Source organism: Ruditapes philippinarum, unplaced genomic scaffold (assembly GCF_026571515.1).
Source record: "Ruditapes philippinarum isolate M1 unplaced genomic scaffold, ASM2657151v2 ctg691_1_1_1_1, whole genome shotgun sequence".
NCBI lineage: Eukaryota > Metazoa > Mollusca > Bivalvia > Venerida > Veneridae > Ruditapes > Ruditapes philippinarum.
In genome coordinates, this window is record NW_026859673.1 from 11,423 (window position 1) to 23,774 (window position 12,352).

General features: G+C 34.8%; 1 protein-coding gene across 1 annotated transcript in view; it reads left to right on the plus strand.

Moving 5' to 3' along the window:
* Positions 1–1,049: 1,049 nt before the first annotated feature.
* Positions 1,050–12,352, plus strand: part of LOC132757474 (general transcription factor 3C polypeptide 3-like) — a 43,600-nt gene continuing 32,297 nt past the window's right edge. Inside the window, exons 1-4 of the mRNA XM_060748753.1 lie at positions 1,050–2,301; positions 9,056–9,290; positions 11,743–11,895; positions 12,203–12,237. Coding sequence (XP_060604736.1) covers positions 9,074–9,290; positions 11,743–11,895; positions 12,203–12,237 — 405 coding nt within the window. The 5' untranslated portion in view covers positions 1,050–2,301; positions 9,056–9,073. The remainder of the gene's footprint in view (positions 2,302–9,055; positions 9,291–11,742; positions 11,896–12,202; positions 12,238–12,352) is intronic.

Below are 12,352 nucleotides of genomic sequence, written 5' to 3' on the forward strand. Positions count from 1 at the left end.
TATGGATCTTTTTTCCAAAATCCTGGAAAAAGACCCTGCATCATGTCGTCCTTTCTTCTACATTTCTACATTGTTTTATTAGTGATAGACATCCTGCAAAAGCTGACAAATGTACTGTTTATAAAAATAACTGAAAATTACTATTTATTACTTGAATATAATATGTCTGTAAAATTGATTGACCCATTACTTCATGAGCATTTTGTGAAAAATGGCTGTTTTCATTGAAAAGTCTCCCACTACAAGTTCAAATTGCTATAATACTATAAAAACTGCTTCAACACTAATCAAACTTGGCACAAATGTTGACTGGACCATTGCCCTTGCAACAACATGCTCGGGCTTAAATTTTCTGTTACCATGGCAACGAGGGGACATCTCAAAATTGCCAAAAATCACTATTTTGCGTTGATTTTTTCCATTATAATTGTTTCAAAGTGCTGCAACTTCTCAATGGATTGAGATAGAGTCAAATGCTTTTCAGCGTTGGTTACATGTTACCTTATGATCAATCTGGGGTCATTTATAGCCTCTCACAAGTCCAAAATTTTCTTGGCCACCGCCCCCCTTCACACCCCCCTAACAGAAGGGGGCACATCCCCCTTCTGGCAACCCCCTGATGAATCTTTTGGTTGGGGGGCCGCGCCGAAAAAGTGGTCACTTTTTTTAACGACATTTCTCAAACAAAAACAAGTGTTAAGGGCCTAAATAATGCATATTTTCACCATTTGAGACAACAAAAGAGGGGGGGGGGGTGAAAAAGGCGTTAAAAGGCGTGTATATGAAGTAATGGGTTAACTGACAATAGTGAGAGAATGGTCATTTCTGATCATTGTGAAATGTACTGGGTTTATGCACTTTAAATTAATTAATTAAATTAATACGAACAACACTTAATTAGATGCAAATGGGATTATTGTGATAAAACTTGTTGTGTAATATGATATACTCTCTAGTCACGTGGGTTTAACTCAGTGTAGATTTGTCTCTCTGATAACAGTTTGATAGAATGCTGTAACATGTAAACATAATTTTTTTTTTTTATGCTCTAGTACTTGGAATAAAACTTATATATATTTAACAGTGTTATGGTTATAACTGACCATCGGTCATTCAGATAATAGTACATGGTGTCAGAAGTTAAAACAGAGAGGCACATGTGCAACAAAAGTACAGAAGAAAAACATGGACTTACATTAAATTGTAAACAATGAAAAGGATTTACATTAAATTGTAAAAAAAAGGACTTACATTTAATTGTAAATTAATAAAACACTGTTGATCGGATTAACATTAAATTGAAAATTACTAGCTTGACTACATTATATTGTAAAGAACTAAAGCATTGAATTTTAGAAGAAATTTCAGAAAAATGGAGCAGTTGCAACCTCCAGAAAACTTTGATTTTTCAAGCCCAAAAAAATGGAATAAGTGGAAACAAAGATTTTCTTTCTACAGAACAGCTTCAAAACTTCTTAAAGAAGATGAAGATATACAAGTCCCTACACTGGTATATACCATGGGAAAAGAAGCTGACAATTTATTAAAATATTTTGAACGATCAGAATGTTAAAAAAAATATGGAACTGTCTCAACAAAATTCGACGAAAAATTTTAATCCAAAGAAAAATATAATTCACGAACGAGCATAATTCCATAAGAGAAACCAAAAGCCAGGTGAAACAGTAGAGACATTCATTAGATCTTTATACAAGTAAATAAGAGATCGAATCGAAGTTGGAATTTTAGATAAAAATTTGTCAGAAAAACTGCAGCTTGAACAAGACCTTACTCTCGAAAAATGCGTAACAATGGTAAGAAACAGCGAAATAGTTAAAAACCAAATTCGATCACAAATGGATGTAGCTGTAACAGACGAGGCAAAGCCAAAACGATGTTTGGTACTGCAACCACACGTTTCTCGACAGCAGGATGCGACGTAGAAATTTCCGGGAACACAATCTAGACAATCGAAGAAAATCTATGATAAACAGTGTTCAAATTGTAATAAATATCATGCAAGAGGACATTGTGCAGCTTTTGGGAAAGTATGCCGGAAATGTGGACATTATAATCATTTCGCAGTGTGTTGTAAAACTAAAAAAGTACATGAACTGTGTGCAAATGACGCATCATCATATTTAGTAGCCCAACAAATTGTGCGCTTTAGGGCTTTTTTATATAGACATCTATGAAATATCAGATTATAAAATCGGTCTGTCTTGCCGTCGAAATATTGAGACTACATATTTAGGAACTATTGACTGTGTACCAAATGAACTTTGGACAATAAAACTTCAGGTGAGAGATTTGTTTGTCTTCTTTAAATTAGACACTGGTGCTGATTTGACTGTTATTCCTGAAAGTCTTTATAATACTTCAGGCAAGCCAAAATTGAATAAAACTCACAGATTGTTATACGGCCCAGGTAACAAAAAATTGATAGTCATCGGTTCATTTACACAGACTCTTTCACTCAACAAGAAAATATATACATTGTAAGAGACATAGATAGATGTCAGGGCCAAAAAACCCTTTTTTGTAGAGGCCGAATATAGGCTGCTTCCCCAACCAAAATAGCCTCTTTTTTCCCCCAGTTCGGTCCTCAAAACTCCCCATTCTTGAAATTTCCCATAGAATTTAGAACAAAATTAAATGAAGGTGTTTAATTAAGGTTTTTTACTGCCTTATTAGTATTTCTCAGTGCTTTTTGCTTTTCTATTTTGAAGAACTTGTTAAAAGTTTGCATTAAATTTGAGACTCCTTTTCCCAAAGTATGCCAAAATCACGAATAGATCTATTTTCCCCAAGAAAAAGGATGAGGCCCCTGCCCCAAAAATGGTGTTTAGGCCTTGGATGTTTATTAGGGAGACCTGCTATAAAGAATCTCAATTTAATTCAATTAAATTTGGACGAGATTCAAACCATTGAAAACATCAAACAGAAGCATCCTAATCTATTTTGCAAGCTAGGGCAATTAGATGGTGAATATAGTCAGTATCATTTGCGTCAAGGGCATTTACACCCACAGAGGTTATACAGTGTTCCTGAAGAAGCACTAGGCGTAGTTACTGGGGCTGAACGACATAGTGACCTTTTGATTGGAAAACATTGCCATATCAAAACTGACTGTAAAAGTCTTGTTAGTCTTTTAGGACTGATCTACCGGTAAGGTAGTCTCAATTTTTCGACGGCAAGACAGACCGATTTTATAATCTGATATTTCATAGATGTCTGTCTTTAAGGGCGACCATCGTATATATAAAAAAAGCCCTAAAGCGCACAATTTGTTGGGCTACCGGTAAGGGTACAAAGATTTAGAATGAGACTGCTATCTAAGATTCTCCTAATCGATAAGCTTTGTGTCTGGAAAATTGATGTATATGTATAGGTTAGTGTTTAATAATATGTATTAACAAAAATAATTGGTCAAGCCTGCCTGTGGCAGGGGACCAATTATTTTTGTTAATGCATATTATTAAACATTAACCTATTTAATGATCAACATTATTATGACCCCCAAAAACGAAGTTTGGGGGGTATATAGGAGTCACCCGGTGGTCGGTCGGTTGGTCGGTCGGTCGGTCGGTCCAGACGTCCGTTGCATTTTCCTTGTCCGGAGCATAACTTGAAAACTAATGATTGGAATTCAATATAACTACATACAATGGTCAAGCACATTGAGAGGAAGTGCAGTGCACAAGAACCATAACTCTATCTTGACTAATTACAGAGTTATTGCCCTTTGTTAATTTTCCTTGTCCCGGGCATAACTTGAAAACTACTGGTTGGAATTCAAAACAACTTCATACAATTGTCAAACACAATAAGGGGAAGTGCAGTGCACAAGAACCATAACTCTATCTAAAGTAATTACAGAGTTATTGCCCTTTGTTGCTTTTCCATTGCCTTCTTTTTTTTGTCCGGACCATAACTTGAAGACTAATGGTTGGAATTCAATATAACTACATACAATGGTCAAGCACATTGAGAGGAAGTGCAGTGCATAAGAACCATAACTCTATCTAAAGTAATTACAGAGTTATTGCCCTTTATTACTTTTCCATTGCTTTCTTTTGTCCGGACCATAACTTGAAGACTAATTGTTGGAATTCATTATAACTTCATACAATGGTCAAGCACATTGAGAGGAAGTGCAGTGCACAAGAACCCATAACTCCATTTTGACTTATTACAGAGTTACTGCCCTTTGTTTTTTCCTTGTCCAGAGCATGACTTTAAAACTACTGGTTGGAATTCAAAAACAACTTCATACAATGGCCAAGCACAATAAGGGGAAGTGCAGTGCACAAGAACCATAACTCCATCTTGACTAATTACAGAGTTATGCCCTTTGTTACTTTTCCATTGCTTTCTTTTGTCCGGACCATAACTTGAAGACTTATTGTTGGAATTCATTATAACTTCATACAATGGTCAAGCACATTGAGAGGAAGTGCAGTGCATAAGAACCATAACTCCATCTTGACTAATTACAGAGTTACTGCCCTTTGTTACTTTTCCTTGTCCAGAGCATGACTTGAAAACTACTGGTTGGAATTCAAAACAACTTCATACAATGGTCAAGCACAATAAGGGGAAGTGCAGTGCACAAGAACCATAACTTAATCTTGACTAATTACAGAGTTATTGCCCTTTGTTACTTTTCCTTGTCCAGAGCATAACTTGAAAACTACTGTTTGGAATTCAGTACAACTTCATACAGTTGTCAAGGACATTAAAAGGAAGTGCAGTGCACAAGAGCCATAACTCCATTTTGACAAAATACAGAGTTACTGCCCTTTGATACTTTTCCTTGTTCCGGAGCATAATTTAAAACGTACTGGTTGGAATTCAAAACAACTTCATACAATGGTCAAGCACAATAAGAGGAAGTGCAGTGCACAAGAACTATAACTCTATCTTCAGTATTTATAGAGTTATTGCCCTTTGTTCTTTTTCTTTGTCTTTCTGGACTTATTACAGAGTAATTCAATTAAACTTCATCAATGGCCAACCACATTGAAAGGAAATGCAACATACATGAACCACAATTATCTTTAATTGCCCACAACCATAACTCTATGTTTCAATTCCATTACAAGATATTCTGTTACTAGTAACATCCTCATTTTTGAAGCAGACTTGTGGGGGTATTAATCACATTTAGTGATAGTTCTAGTTTTTTCAACCAAAAACAAGGCATTTCACTAAATCACCGATAGCTCCGCCCTTTCGCTCTACAAGATGTCTACACCTTGTCAAGTTTCTAACATATCACATTTAGATAAGCTAAATAAATGCCCTCTCAACAAATAATCAGGCACATTTTTTACTGAAATGTCACAGAATTTATACCTGTCTCTATAGAATATCTGGAAAAAAAACAGCGAGGAAAATGATGCAATTAGGTAAAAACAATGGAGTTAATGAAATGTGTACATCCTTTATAAATAAATGGAAAATGTGAGAAAATACATTAGATTAATAATTTATACAAATTCGTTATTAGCTTTAAGTTATTCACTAACATTTAAAATCTCTATTGATTTGCTCATTCAATCTAGGTTTACAGGTGGAGGGGGTCCATTTACAATGAGTTTTCCAGTCATTGTATTCTTAAGATCAAGGATTGTTAATGCAGTTCATTCCATTCAACTGAAAGAAAATTATGTCTTGGTAACATTTTCTAGAAAAAAGAAAGAAGTTTAAAACAGTCAGTAATTTATAACAGACATTTTTCTTAGATTTAAAAGGAAATAAAAACGTTACTATGTAATCATTTGTCTCTGCATGCCCAACATGTATTATCTATGTAATAAATTAATTGATTGTATCCTCACATTTAGTAACATCTGACCTCGCTTAATTGTTTTTTACTTGGCATTGTTTTGCTAACCTAGATATTTTACAATTCAGAGTGCAAATCACACCTCAAACTCCTCCCTAATATAATGCATTATTGAAATTTGTTAGACTGGTTAGACGACAGATTAAGTAAATTTTATTTAGTTAGTACATATTAACCACAGTTAGACTTAGCAGAAATTTGAAAAATAGTACAATGTGATTGGACAAAAAATAATGTTGATCATTAATCCTGATTACTTGTCGCATGCTGAATGTGACACCTTAACATTTACTGACTATCAAAATTGTAATGAAACCGAATTGTATGTTGACTCAGTTGTCACCAGACTCCCAGCTACAGAAAAAAGGCTGGAGGAAATTAAATCAAAACAAAAATCTGACTATATGTGCAGCAAATTAATTGAATATACCTATAATGGGTCGCCTAATACAGAATCGTGTGAAATTGCCAAATTGTATAAACTTTATAGGTCAGAAATTACTGTGAATAAAAGTTTGTTAATGAGAAATGGCAGACTTGTTATTCCACCAGACATGAGACTAGACATTCTGTCTATGTTTACACCAAGCTCACCAAGGCATTTCAACATCATAAATGTAGAGCAAGGGCAAGGCACTGTGACATACAGCAAATGATTCAGAATTGTGACATTTGTGCAAAATTTCAAAATGACAAAAGAGAACCAATGATATCTACTCCATTTCCTATTTATAGAAGTTGGTCAAGATTAGGTTCAGATCTTTTTCATTGGCGCGAACATATGCTTTTCTCTCATCGATTCGTGACTCTTTTAATATTTGGAAAAATTGCACCTGCACAACAAATATCAGACATACATACAGTTCAATTAGTGCACTTGTTAAATAAATTCATTATCTAAAAGTTCAAAAACTTTAAATTACTTTTAAAAACAACTGCTCAAAGATTAGAGCATCTGAACATGTCAACCATGAGTGTCTTGCTCAGCTGGACGCTTACCCATCGATTCGTGAAATCCGATTCACTCTGTGACATCATCAATATATAGGGGCTCACACCACTAAATATTTGCATGGTTATTTTCAGCCCGATCTGATCAATATATGTTTCAAAGTCTTAAGTAAATTTTTGTAGCATAATGAATATTTTTTTGGCTTAATTGTAAGTGTGTTTGATAAATTAAAACATCAATATCGAATATTTTAAAGTAATGAGGTCATCAGCTGATTGTAGGGTACGCTCATTTACACCTGTTCAATTTTGCATTTTGATTGGATAGAATTGTCAAATAGAGTGTCTAATAAAACTTGTGTAGTTTACGGATGGTGTATGTCCTTGCAGAAGTATTTGTATCAGACAATTATTTAGGTCACGAATCGATGAGAAGGCACAAATCGATGAGAATTAGGCATACATATTTATCAGTAGTAGATTACTTTTCACGATATATAGAATTATTGTCTTCGGTGGCGGTAGTTCAATATTATCGAGACAATAAATAAACAATATAAACTATAAAGTACTTCAAAATAGAGAGAAAACATACTGTGCTAACGCTAAGCAAAATTTTGACATAAAAAGATGTGCACAAAATTTGCCTTCATTAAAGAAAGGGGACAGAGTACATATATAGAAGGTAGAGTAATTAAGAAAGCTTAGCGACCACGATCTATTATAGTTAAGACACCGAAATCTACCGTAGTTTAGTTAAGTTGCATAAACGAGTTGACTTTGATAAAGAAATAGGTATTCCTTTCAATGAAAATTATAAGACCTCAAAAACTTTATTGTCTACAGTACCAACTAATTCAGTGTCTAATTATGTAGATAAACAAGTGTGGTGCAGGTGTAATTACTAGATCAGGCAGGCTGAGTAAACACCCAGATAGAATAAATTTGTAATGTTGATCTTGATTTAACAAATGTTTACATGTTGACAGGATTTAATGATTATTCAATAATGTGTGTTTAAAAACATAATTGATATTTAGGTTACATTTCACATTTTCTCACAGAGTTTAAATTGTTGTTAATGAAATATTTGAGGTAATAAATGAATGAACTTACAGGCTTTTTAGTAAGGGGGTGTTGTGTAATATGATATACTCTGGTTTAACTCAGTTTGATAAAGAATGCTTTAACATGTAAACATGCTCTAGTACTTGGAATAAAACTTATATATATTTAATAGTGTTATGGTTATAACTGACCATCGGTCATTCAGATAATAGTACAAAACTTAGAAAAATCATATGATTAAAAAGTCAGTAATACATTGTACTTATTGCATGTGCATGGGTTGCCATATGATCACATTGCTGTGTTTATACAATCAGTGTGGTCACATGGTTATTTACATAATTAACTCCTCACTTTGTTCAAATTTGAATTGTTTTTAAATAAATATAAGAACCTATTTCTTTGATACATTTTGAAATTTCTTATCTAGACTGATAGATTATTAACTTATTAAGCTTCATATAGGATTTTTTCATTGGTAAAAAACATTTTTACATCAAATACTTTCAAAAATCTGTCTCTTTGCTGAATACAATACAGTCTGAAAATTCAAGGGAAACAACCCACCAGCCATTACCCCCCTTTTATACCTAGGTTGGTTCTTAAACAGCTCTGAGTTTAATTTCACAGTAAGAAACTTTAATTTACTTTAAGATAAGATTTGTCAGTGTTATACTGTTAGGACTGTATATAAGATAATATCAAAGTTACAACAATTTAAGCAAATTTCAAAACTTTGGCATAGACAGGTCAAGTAAAATGTTATCACTGCATCAATAGAAAAACGTAGTCAGGCTTTCACAGGTCAAACTGCTGCCATAAAATCTATGAACATTTACAGGATTGGTCAGTACCAACCCTAGTAGCACATAGCACCGGCATGTATCCCTTTACTGCACAAAATAGATTCTGGAGCTAAAATTATAAAAATCTTGACCGGCTAACACAGGTCAAACTGCTGGCGGGAATTTGATGTAACTTCACAGGAGTGATGCAGTACTAACCCTGGTTGTGCATATCACCAGCATGTCCTGCTTCTTTGCACAAAGAGGATGCCAGAGCTAAAAATAGAAAAATATTATCAGGCTTTCACTAGACTTTGTATTTGTAAATCTGATTGGAGATTGTTAATAGACAAGTAAGATTGCACTAACATATTCTCCCATATTTTACTATTTTGTGTAGGTACGAGGTCTGGTACAGATGTCAGATGATGAAGAAGAGCCTTTGATAGATGATTCACTTCTTGTTACCAATGTGACAGCTGAGAGTCTGGGATTCACCGTTCCTCAAGGAAAACACGATTCTGATCCTGGTCCGGGAACTTCTAAAGCCACAGTTGTACAGACCACTGATAGAACTGGCGCCACCATCCTAACATTTCCTGCCAGTATGGAACTAACATTGCAATACCTGTCTGGTATGAAATTTAACAATTATTTAATGACTCATTGTTTAGTTTTCATATATACAAAAGATTGCTTTGAAATTTAATATTTGTGAGACATGTTTTCAGTCTCATGTTGTTAGAAATTAGATAAGTGGTTCCATGTTGGCGTCCAATTATCATCTGATTGATAAATAAGTGTATTGTTTGAATTATAAATGTTGACATATCAAGGCTCATTCCCATGGGTTGGGGTTTCCCTATCCTGAGTATCCTCTATCTAACCCAATGAAAGATTCTATTAACCCTTTACCTCAAATATACGCGACACAACGCACTTTCGACCCCCCCCCCCCTTTTTTATGCCACCGCAGCATCTGCGATGCGGTGGCATATAGCGATTCACACTGTGTGTGTGTTTGTTTTTGTGTGTGTGTGTGTTTATATAGATTATATAGTGAACTTAAAAAATCTTCTTGTGAAAAACCACTAGTCCAATTTAAACCAAACTTGGCAGGAATGATCCTTGGGTGAAGGGCTTCCAAAGTTGTTCAAAGAATTTCATTCCATGCAGAAATCTGGTTGCCATGGCAACCGAAAGGAATTATAAGAATAAATTTAAAAAATCTTCTTGTAAAGACCCAAAGGCCTAGAGCTTAGATATTTTGCATAAGGCATTGTCTGGTAGACCTCTACCAAGATTGTTCAAATTATAGCCCTGGGGTCAAAATCGGCCCCGCCCCAGGGGTCATTGATTTTCACTATATGTACATATAGTAAAAACTAAAAATACCTTCTTGTAAAGACCCAAAAGGCCTAGAGCTTATATATTTTGCATAAGGCATTGTCTGGTAGACCTCTACCCAGATTGTTCAAATTATAGCCCTGGGGTCCAAATGGGCCCCGCCCGGGGGTCATTGATTTTCACTGTATGTACATATAGTAAAAACTTAAAATACTTTCTTGTAAAGACCCAAAAGGGCTAGAGCTTAGATATTTTGCATAAGGCATTGTCTGGTAGACCCTTACCAAGATTGTTCAAATTATAGCCCTGGGGTCAAAATCGGCCCCGCCCCAGGGGTCATTGATTTTCACTATATGTACATATAGTTAAAACTTAAAATACCTTCTTATAAGGACCCAAAAGGCATAGAGCATAGATATTTTGCATAAGGCATTGTCTGGTAGACCTCTACCCAGATTGTTCAAATTATAGCCCTGGGGTCAAGGTGACCTAGATTTTGATAATGTGACCTACTTTCTTGTGCTTTGATCTACAGCTATGAAATTTGAACCATGTGCACAGATTAAGATGTAAAGTGGACTTTGATATCAGCTTACCTAGATTTTGACAAAGTGTCTTACTGTGTTGTCCTTTGATGTAGTCATGAAATTTAGGCTGCGTGAAATATGACCTTCACCACCAAATTCACTAGACTCAAGTGCATTGATATATTCCTGCTCTGATCTTTTATTTGATTAACAATAGATTTAATCACTAATCTGATAATAAGAATTAGATAGGTCAGGGATCTATGCATTATGACAATCTTCAATTGTATAGAAACAAAAAAAAATCTGTTCCTACACTACTATTTAGTGTTGTATTAATGCGGTGGCATAGCATTTTTCTCAAATGCAATCTTGTTTAGGCCTGAAATAGTGAAAAAATATCCTATTTGGGCCCCAAACACATGTTTTCTTAGAGAAATGTTGCTAAAAAAAGTGAGCACTTTTTTCGGCGCCGCCCCCCCCCCCCCCCCTCCAAAAGATACATCAGGGGGTTGCCAAGGGGGATGTGCCCCCTTCTGTTTGGGGGGTTAGAAGGGGGGCGGAGTCCCCCTCATCGCCAAGAAAATTTTGGTCTTGTGAGAGGCTTAAAATGACCCCAGGTCGATCATTAGGTAACGTGTAACCAATGCTGAAAAGCCCTTGACTCTATCTCAATCCCTTGAGAAGTTGCAGCACTTTGAAATAAATTTTGATGGAAAAATCGAGGCAAAATAGTTATTTTTGGCAATTTTGATATGTCCCCTCATTGCCATGGTGACAGGAAATTTAAGACTGAGCATGTCGTTACAAAGGCAATGGTCCAGTCAACATTTGTGCCAAGTTTGATAAGTATTCACTATTGAAGCTTTTTTCATAGTTTCATAGCAGTTTGAACTTGTAAGAGGAGGCTCTTCAGTGAAAACGGCCATTTTTCACAATATGCTCATGGGGGAAAGGGTTAATCTATCTGGTGTTTTGTAATATTGGCATTGAAATCCTTTTAAGTTCCATAATCAAAGCAAGGCAGTTTTATTACCCAAAATTAATTTCAGGTTAAGGATCAGCATACATTGTGGCTTTTAACAGGTTTTGTATATAAATTAACACATTTCAAAAATGACTTCATAAATCAGTAATAAACATTTTCTGTTTGAAACTGTAACATCACAAGTCTGATTAGATATGTTAAGGTGACAGTTTTTGTTTATTTCAGGTAAGATATCATTTTTGGAGTTTAGTGAGCAAATGGAGAAAGAGAACCAGGTACCTGATGCAGCCACTGACACTGGGTTGGAGGATGTACAGGGAACTGAAGATGTGATGGACACAGGGGAGTTTTCTAAAGATGATCAGGATAAAGATAAAAGTAAATATGCATAAAACATTTATGTAGGAAAAATGTTGAATATTTTTTACTAAGTTTTATTGTAATATTTGCATTGTTAAGATGTGCAGTGCTTTGTTATAAGATAGGAATATTGACCAAAATGCCTTCTTGCATCAAACAAATGTATCAGTTTTATTTTCAAACCATTCATGTGTCCTGTTAACGTACAAGGAGGATTTCTTGGCAAGATAAATGTCAGACTTGCACAAATAATAAATCATTATAAAGGTATATAGAGGCAATTATGTGTTACATATATGAGATTTATTGTATTTTCCTCTTGCAGAACAAAAGCAACCTCAGAAGAGACGACCAGGAAAGGTAAAATTTTATATCTATTATAAGAATACAATGAAGATGTTTTAGAAAAAAAACTATGGTTAATTACTTTTCCCTTTAAGTTTCTGATTTCAGAATTTTCCTTGTCTAAAGCATT